General features: G+C 31.1%; 1 protein-coding gene across 4 annotated transcripts in view; it reads right to left on the reverse strand.

The window, feature by feature from the left end:
• The window catches only part of hrm (solute carrier family 16 member hermes), a 180744-nt gene extending 170781 nt beyond the window's left edge, over window positions 1-9963 (reverse strand). For 3 of the 4 annotated variants that reach the window (XM_075372182.1, XM_075372179.1, XM_075372183.1), the window contains exon 1: window positions 9639-9962. In XM_075372182.1, the coding sequence (XP_075228297.1) occupies window positions 9639-9681 (43 nt within the window). In that variant the 5' untranslated portion in view covers window positions 9682-9962. Of the gene's footprint in view, window positions 1-9638 lie in introns of all 4 variants that reach the window. The other variant, XM_075372181.1, reaches the window with a different exon arrangement.
• Window positions 9964-10099: the final 136 nt, after the last annotated feature.

Consider the following 10099-nt stretch of genomic DNA (forward strand, 5'->3'; position numbering starts at 1 on the left):
GGTTTCAACAAGATGGAGCAACGTCACATATTGCACGAATATCGATCGCAGATGTACGCCGATTGTTTGGACAACGTGTCATTTCACGAAATGGTGGCATTAGATGGCCTCCCAGATCGCCTGATCTCTCAGTTTGCGATTACTTTTTGTGGGGTCACCTTAAAAGCAAAGTGTTCCACAGTGGACCTGCTACAACGGAAGAACTGAAGGCAAAGATCCGAGAATCAATTGCGGAAATTCCAGTTGAGATGTTACGTCAAACCATGAACAATTTAACGAAGAGACTTCGTGAGTGTTTACGTAGAAAGGAGGTCACCTGCAAGATGTCATCTTTACAAAATAAACTAAAATGTATGTATCCTAAAATGGCAACATTTGTACAATTACATGAAATAAAATTCATTTTCTAAAAAACATTTTTCATTAACGTTATTTAATTTTTTAAATTTCCCGTTTCTTTGAATCATCCTGTATAACAAACTTAAAAGGATTCTTCTTATGTTTTACAAGATGAGAAAATATCTAACATCAGACGCATTATTTGTTACAAATGATATATATGACAAATCCATTTCACGTTACATTACGGCATATTTCTTTAGGAATCATCATTTAATAACGCAGAAAAACATTTTCTGTTGCAGAATCGTTTCATTCAACTGATGATAAATTGAGAAGCATGAATTACATGCATTAGCGTTTTAAAGGAAACAGGATTTTGACTGTGACCTCTCATATATAATTAGGATTAAGTTCAATAGCATTTAATTTTTTTTTATGGATGACTGGATCTGATTTGCATAATCATGATACCAGAAAAAAAACGTATACGCCTTGACAGCTATAAAACTACATCCTTTGAATCAGCACCCAATTATCAGAGTAAGTAAAAAAAATCTCTAATAATGTACTGGAAAAATAATAAAAATAGGAAAGCTATATAAATTTAAACGTAGTCTTGCTGAGCAGTTGCTGTAAATGGATCTTTTTAAACTTAATCAATTCTTTAGAGATTTAATACAAGAACCACTCCATGGAATGCTGCACTAATAAGGAAATATTGTTTGTTAATATACCGCTGTATTGCAATATTATTATGTATTATATGTACGTCTAAATTAATACTTATAATTATGTTTTAATAATTTTTACAAGTGACTGTATGCATACAATAAAAATTAGATAAAAAAAATTTCAAAAATGTTCAAAAAAATAAACAATAATTTATGCGTAATGAAAAAACTAAACCTGCAATTAATAATGTATGTAAATAAAGCGAATGAAACAAGTGTTAAAGAACAAAAATTTACTTTCTATTAGAAAAAAAAACATTTAAGTAGGTTTACAATGTAAAGAATATTTAATTTAACTGACAGTTAATAAAATAAAACTAATAATAATACTATTATTGAATTTGATAATAGAATTAACTTGTTTTAAAACTTAAACTTAAAGAGGTACTCTTCTCGATATACTCGGAAATTAGATTATATTTTAGAGCATCTTCTCAAATTTAATACACTTCCATTTTTATATCTGTTAGATATCCTTATCTAAATATACTTGAGGAAACGATAGGGCATATCATATGAAATAATATTACAAAGTTTTCAAAATTTTTAAAAACTTGCTTTATACTTGTTAAATTATTAAACAAATTATTATCATACATTGCATGAGTTTAATTAGTAGGTTAATTTGGATTTTAAAAGATAACTTCATATATTAATATTATTTACCACCCTTAATTTACGTACGTATTATTGTCACCCGACCTTAGTAATGTGCAAAATTTAATTAATAAACAATGTCAGGAAGTATGTTAAATTAAGGATGCAAGATTTGAGGACAAACATGAAAAAAAGCATTGTTAGTTAAAGAAAAGTAAGCAAATATAGTATTCTGAATATGTAATACGATAAGGACTTCGAGTTTCCTACAGTATTAATTAAAGATAAACTAATGACATAAATATGCTTTAAATATACGTAAAAAGTAATAAACAATATCTGCAACACCTTCCACATCAAGCAACTCCGGTGTATTTAAAAAAAGATATTGTGTTGAACTTTATACAATATTTTTTATTTATTTATTCTCATACCAAAACCAAACTTACGGTCAATTCAGTTATTTTATAATAACTTATAATTCCAAACTGCGATTCGAACAAAGAACCTACATAATATTAATTAAAAATATCTCGAATTATGGTTATGGTATATCAATCTCTCATTAATTAAAAAAAAGAAAAATAGAAAAAACATGTTAATTGAAATGGTTAATACATTCTTGATTCTCTTCTATTTAAAAATCATCTTAAAATTTATTATTTCTAAGAAAAGAAAATTCCTCCTTTTTTTATTTACAGAAATGTTAAAATCAAAAATATAAACGTTACAAAAATAACATTTACTTTTGAATTTTACTATTACTTTTAAACCAACTAAAGTGTTTTGTTCGTAAATCCTCATATTGCGGATATTGCAAAAAAAAAGATAATAATATTTATAAATAAGTTTCCTTTACCAAAACGGAAATCATGACGAATATCAAATCATTTACACAAAAGGCAATAGGGGCTAAATGCTGAAAGATAAATATCTCCAACCATTTTTTTACCTCTCCTCTTTCTTTTCTGTTTTAGTCTCCGGAACCGCCATAAGATATTACTTCAGAGACTGATATGTATGAATGTAAATGAAGTGTAGTCTTGCACACTCCTAGGTCGACCATTCCTGAGATGTGTGGTTAATTAAAACCCAATCACCAAAGAGAAATAAAATCACCAAAGAACACCGGTATCCATAATCTAGTATTCAAATCCACATAAAAGTAACTGCCTTTACTAGGATTTGAACCTTAGAGCTCTCGACTTCGAAATCAGTTGATTTACGATAATAACTTCATCGCTAGACCAACCCGGTGCGTTAAGTACCTAGGAAAGATTATAAGCAGAATAGGAATAGATAAAGCTTCAAATTAAAATTTAATATTAAAACTGGAGAAGCTTAGATTTATAACAAAATACATACACAATATGAAGAATCTCTCGAAGATCGCGAAATTAAACTCAGTAATGTTATACTGAATAAAGCATTACACTTAACCGATCTCGAAAAATTACTCAAGATCGAAAGTAACTTACTACAGAAAATCCATAGTCCAAAGGTGATAGCGGAAGGATACAGACTGAAATCTAACAAGGAGATTTACGAAAATCAACAACTACTACAAAGGGCGTTAAAAAAAAGAACGTACTGTGGACGTATAATCAGGATGGATCCAAACAGATTAAATAAATAAATCTTTGAGAAGCTGTGGAACACGCAAAGCAAATCAAATTTCCTGAAACAAATGGAAATGGACCTCCAAAGGATAGACCTGAAAGAAGAGGACTGTTACGATAAAAATAACCGCCGAAGAATAATTTACAACATAAAAGTTCTTGTAGAAAAAAAAGGATAGGAAGAAAATTGACAGATGATCAAAAACGAAGCCATACCGAAAATATGAGAAACGCATGAAAGTAAAGAAAAGAAGCGATATTTTTGTGGTCCTTAGTTGGTCTTTTTCCATAAAAAAAAACGAGACGTGTTTTTAAAATAAGTTTTTAAATAAAAACAAAAATGAAAATATGAACAAACTCTATTACTTGCGTATAAAAACGACTACTTTTACACATAACTGCTTTCAACTTTAATACTTTTTTCATAGCGTGTGTCACTAATTTCTTTATTTCCTCTAAAAGAAATTCCGCTGCCAGAGACTTAAATCACGCAGGAACGTCATTTTTCAATTCTTCGCCATCGCCAAACGTTTGTGATGTAAACCACTGTTTAAAGTAAAGAAAAAAATAGTCGCTGGAAGATAATTCAGGGTAAAAGGGCTAATTGTCATTAAAAAACAAAATCCCATGTCGTTTGTTTCTTAATATACTTTTAAAATTTAGGTTTCGCAATACGTATCTGTATTCATAGTAGTTCCGCGATGACTAAATTCGACGATCAAGACACCCTTTTGTCCCCCAAAAAAAAACCGTAATCATAAGCTTCTTTAGATGTTCTTGTTTGAATTTCTTCGATCTGAAAGATGATCACCGCCAACGCATCGACAGCGGCTTCGTCTTGACGATCGAATAAAAAAAAACCACGTTTAATTTTCTGTGACAGTGTGATCAAGCAACCTTCATTTTCAAAATTCCACAAAATTTCATGCGCTACAGGATGTCGTTTAACATCTTCGACATCCATCTGCAAACAATTTTTTATAATCCAATTTTTCAGTAAAATTCCATAAATCGAAGATCATGAAATATCAGGAATCAAAGAAAATTTTAACACGGTAAAGCTTTCGGTTTTCTCGAATTTTTCCGTTAATTTTATCAATCACATCATCCATTATCACCGATGGCCAGCCGCTACGTCCATCATGAACGTTTTAATCCGATTACTCCTCGTACTTGAAACTCGGTGGGATCACGAATTGTGCACTCATTATAAATGGATGAATGAATATAAATAACGACAAAATGACTAAACTTTTGTTGTTAACAGCCGACTACTGATTGAAATAACTGAACTATGCAAGCCCCATCTGTTTACGTCGCGTGTACAGGCGGAAAGTTAAAATAAGATCTTACTTTATAAATACCCCTCGTATAATAGTTTTGTTACTAAACTGTAACAAAAATTTATATTTCAGAATTCTTAATTACTATCCGGCTGACGTACGAAATTCGTATTGCGGAAACTTTTCGTCCGTAAGTATTTCTGTAAATACATACTTAAGTGAAATTCAGTATTATGAGAGAATTTATTTCTGTGAAAGAACAGTTTAAATCTGACGATTTGTTCCCCGTTCAAAAATCAGCAGAACAAATTTCATACCACTTGAATCTCATTTCAATGAATTTTCTTATAGCATGTTTTGTACTGCAGGACGTTTTTTATTGGTAGTTTTGAAATTCACTCTACTTGTTTTCTTTTTCAGATAAAACACAATCGTAAAAATTTCAGGGCTATCTTAAATCATGACAAGAACATCGTCAGAAGAGGAGCTGAATCATCTTCCTCCTGTAACTGATTTCAAACTGATAATAAGGTATATTTACAGATAAATAGATGTCTTTATTCCAACCCATGTCTGATTTCATAAGTATGGCGATTTAATCTTAACAGTTAATTCTTTAATAATTCATTTCCTAATTATTGTTATTTATAAGTATTATTATTATTCTTTAATCTAAAAATCAATTGGAGAATTTGTGTATTATGAGAAAAACAATCGACAAACATTACGCAAATAGATTTTATTAAAGAAATATTCCATAATTTGACCTTAGAAATTAAAGTAATATTACTTCTCACGATGGAAATAAAATCTACAAAGCAACGTGACTTCAATAAAGCTGTTAAAAGAACAAGGACTGTCTTATTTATGATATTTCAGACTAAACCGCACAAATTCTTCCCGAAATAAAACAATAAATAACCTTAATTAAAACTGTTATAACAGAGTATTTGGATTACTTTCCAGATTGTGTCATTCACAATAATACTCCTAACAGTATATAAAGAATCTGATACACAAAAAAACAACAATTATATTAGCTTTCACTGATAGAACGAAACGTTACTTACATTTTAATGGCTTAACAAGCCGTTATGCAACTTTACCTTTGGTTCTATGAAAAAGATAAAAGAAAACAATTTTATTCTTTCCTCTAGAAAACTTATGGAATGGAATACTTTTTATGCATCAATATAAGACATTATTAATCTGAAATCGGTCAATCTGGAATCTATCTAGACAAATACCAAATCGTAACAACAGAAATAAAGTTGGATTAGAACTTATGTTCACTTACGTCGCATAAACTAAGCTAAAATAATTGTTTAATTTGAAATAAAGAGCGTTCAAAAAGTGACGCAACCTTATGGGAAAATGAGGAGTTACAATAGTTATTGAAAGCGGCCTCCATTATGCAATTCACGTAACTAAATACGACGTTGCACGCTCTTAAACAAATGTAACTTTTTTGAGGAATTACAGCAGCACATCGTTGAATTTCACTCTACAACTTCACGGATTAGCGTGAGGATAAGTTTCGTAAGCGGCATCGGTAAGGTATTCCCACAAGAAAAGTCAACAAGGGGATAAATCAGGATACGGAGGGGACCACAATCCCTTCAAAATCACTGATCCAAGAAAGTCATTACAAATTGTTGCACTATTTGTAAGTAGCGCTGACGGTTCACTGTGCCATGAAAGTATGTCATGAAGATTAGCCTACGTCATGAAACTGCACACCTTTTTGTTCGTGGAGAGGGAGACTCGGGCAGTTGATGTGAATTTTCCGTACACCAAATACGTTAATTATATGCATTCACGTAACCAACAAGGTGGAACCACGCCTTGTCAGACTAAACTCAATCATCGAGTTCTTCCCCATCTAGCGTTATAGATGACATGAACCACCGACAGAAAACTACACGTTTTCCAGTGTCCGCAGGTAATAACTCGTGAACAACACGAATTCTAACGGATGTATCTTTAAACACTTGCGTAATACCGTGTGGATACTACCAACGGAGACCAGAATGGCTAGATAGACGTCGTACAGACTTCTCGGGACTAACAGAATATGCATCTTGCAAGTCGATCAACGTTCCTGTTAGCATTTTTTGTCGACCACTTTTGGCTGCACCTGCCACATTTTCCCTGTCTCTTGGAACTTGTCGTACAGCCGCTTGATGGAGAACTTGTTTGATGCATCCACACCACACTTTTCTGTGAAGGCATTGACATGGGTCTAGACATAACTGACATATCTAATGTATTGGGAAACAATGAATACTCTCTGCTTCATTGTGTAACCCATTTTCCTTACTTGAACCAGCATCAAAAGAAGAAAACATTCTTCCCTAAGGTTGCTTCAGTTTTTGAACACTCTGTACTACGATTCGTACGGAAAGTAAGAATCGTTTGTGCATCGCATGCGCACAGATTTACTCAAATCAATGGGTCAAGCTCAGCTGGTCTCAATTGTTCTGCTACCGCTATACAAAAATTTCGTAGATGTACTGTGACTCGGAGTGATTCTGCACGTGTTTATTTATAATGAATAAAAAAATTGAAAATCCGCTGACTGTGAGGTACGATCGATCATACATTTTTTGAATGCACAAGAGATGTTCGTCTTGTGGAAATTCATCGTAAAATTACTACCGTATACGGTAAAAATGCAATGTATATTATTTATTTACGGCAGGGAGAACATATGTTCGCGACAAGCAATGCTCAGGATGACCTAATAATCTCATTACTGAACAGCTGAAAGAACAGATTGACAGATATCTTAATGAGATCCGGCGTTTCACGTTAGACGAACTTAATGATAAATTTTCTGCATGTTCACGGTCTCTGTTAAATTTAAAGCATCTGAGATACAAAAAAAATACTTCAGAGTAGTGTTATTAAATAACCAGTCTCTCTGATGAATATCGTGAAGTCGTCACTTGTATGACTGAATATCACCTGCATTTCGGCGAACAGATATATTTCGATTAGTGATGAAGACAACGGGTTAACTGTTATATTCCTCATATTACCTGATAAGCCAAACACGGGTTGCTTATTGTAACTGAAAATGAGCATTTTAGTGAGCGATTCGTGACTCATTACAGATCGTCTAGAATCACTCAGTTTACTAAAGTTAATAAACTAATAGAAATAATATGGTTTGATAAAAAAAAACTCTTATTTTTGGTAAGTATTACAAAAATTACCTGAATAAAGGTACAAATGCAAGTTAACAAGTTAATAGATTTTTCTATATTAATTGCCTACAACCTGATCATATAAAAAATGTACAAATAAAACTGAAGACTGATCTTTATATGTGTGACATCAAAACATACGGCTATAAACTTGAAGTATAGGCTTTCACTAAAGTATTACAGGAAGAAGAGATTTACTCTGAAAAAATGAAACCAATTTCCTACTAGTAATTACACTCTAGTTAGTCCAACTAAAATCAATTTACTTTTATCGAATTGTAGACCATTTATGAATAATAAACTTCGGATATTATGGTTTCTACTTGCTTGCGCATAAGTAGAACGGCTACAGTTCTTAATATAGATTACGATATAAGTATATTTTTATAAAATTTATGTTTGCTAAAGCTATCAAATATATTATTGTGCCGCGTGTTAGAAACTATGAATCGGGTTCACATTTTACCAATCGATACAATTATCTCATCTTACTGGTCAAAATACTTATACATTATCTTAAATAAATACAATTACAATAAATAAGAAAGAAAATACTAGCAAAACAACAGGAAGTTAATGAATATTCCGGTTTCTCTCTTGATGACCTAACTCTAATTAATTTTCTTTCTTAACGAGATTACGTTTTCTATTTAAAAAATAATAATTCTCGTCGAAATTTGAACAGTTAAATTAATATACAAACGAATACGAAATATTACGAAAAAGTAAATAATTCATTAATAGTAAACAGAGCTCCATAAATAGAATTTCAAAAAAATAATGAAGATTATTCAGAGATATTAACTGTCCTGAGATGACGATTGAGATGAAAGAAAAGAGATGTTAAAATTTATCTCATTTCTTCTGAAGCGTCTCTAGGGCGCTAAAAAAAAAAATTTAGCGTCATAAAGACTCAATGTAAAAAATGAAACTAAGGTGTAGAGTAAAATGATAATAAATTAGCTTTCGGCGTTTCAAATTTCAATGAAAAACCGGGAGTGTTTCTTTCAATCAATAATTAGAGTAATAATTTTTATTTACCAATGAAATATGAAAGTATTGAAAATTCTTTAATTTAAAATTAATCTTATCTTTTTATCAATAAAAAATATCATTAATTTTAATTATAATCAAATAAATACACACCGCTAAAACCAATCAGCATTTTTATGATTAAATCGAAGTGCTAAGAGTTCCCTTAGTATAAAAAATCATAAGATAAGCCTACTTACAAAATTTTATCTAATAAAAAAACAGCTTATTATCGAAGAGTAAAAACCATCAAAACTTTACACTTAATATTTTTAAATGATTTATAAAAGTAACTTTATTTTTACAGAAAAATTGTTTTAATTTGTAAAATTGAACAGACCTGTATTGTTTTACGCATGCCAGTATAAACATGTAATAAATGTAAACGAGCAGTTATAGAGATTTAAGGTGACGCCCTTAGTAGAATTGAGTTTTATTATAATTTGAAAGAAAGCCAACAAAGAAAAGCGCAATGAAGTAATATTACACACGTGTGCAACTGAAATTCCAAAAAAAGTTTATTAAAAGAAAACAATTAAATTGTATGAAAATTATTTTTCCTATAAAATGTAAACATTACGTTTTTCATATCCTGAAACATTATTTTCAATATATGAAAATTTAAGGGACATTCTGATAACACAAAAAACTGTTGTTAGGCCTAATTTATATACATAAAAATAAATAATTGTTGTTACTATTTTTTTTATAACAACTTCTGAGTAAGAATATTGATTCCTTTGTATATTTTCATTCGTAAAAACATTTTAATAGTAAATAAATTAATAAATAAAATTTTGTTTTAAACATAAGGGTAGTACTGACCTGGAGAATTTGCCGGGTTGTTTTTGCACTGACACTTTGACATGTTTGTTTATTATATCAGAAATACTTATCCATTTCACAAATATAAAAAACTAATTAATTATCCATGTAAATATTTTGTCTATTACAAAATTTCTTATAAATAAATTAAGTAATTATAGCAAAACCACGTTTCTTCTACAACCCGCCATGTTTCCATAACGCTGTCGTCTCGTCGGACCTGAATTGGGTTAAAAATAAGACCTTGAAATCTTCGATCAATGTAGACATAACATAACTACTGCTCCGAGAGTCGGACACAGACTGCACTGCGCCCGACCTAGCGCTAACCGTCAGCTGGTTGGTGAAGGCCCGTTGCTCATCACCATGGAAACCACCAATGTAACGTCACGATATGACGTAATAACCGCGGTGCGGTACACTTACAGCTGACTGTAACATAGTTGTACGTGTCTCCCGTT

This window comes from Lycorma delicatula, chromosome 7, assembly GCF_047948215.1.
Source record: "Lycorma delicatula isolate Av1 chromosome 7, ASM4794821v1, whole genome shotgun sequence".
In the NCBI taxonomy this organism is placed as follows: domain Eukaryota; kingdom Metazoa; phylum Arthropoda; class Insecta; order Hemiptera; family Fulgoridae; genus Lycorma; species Lycorma delicatula.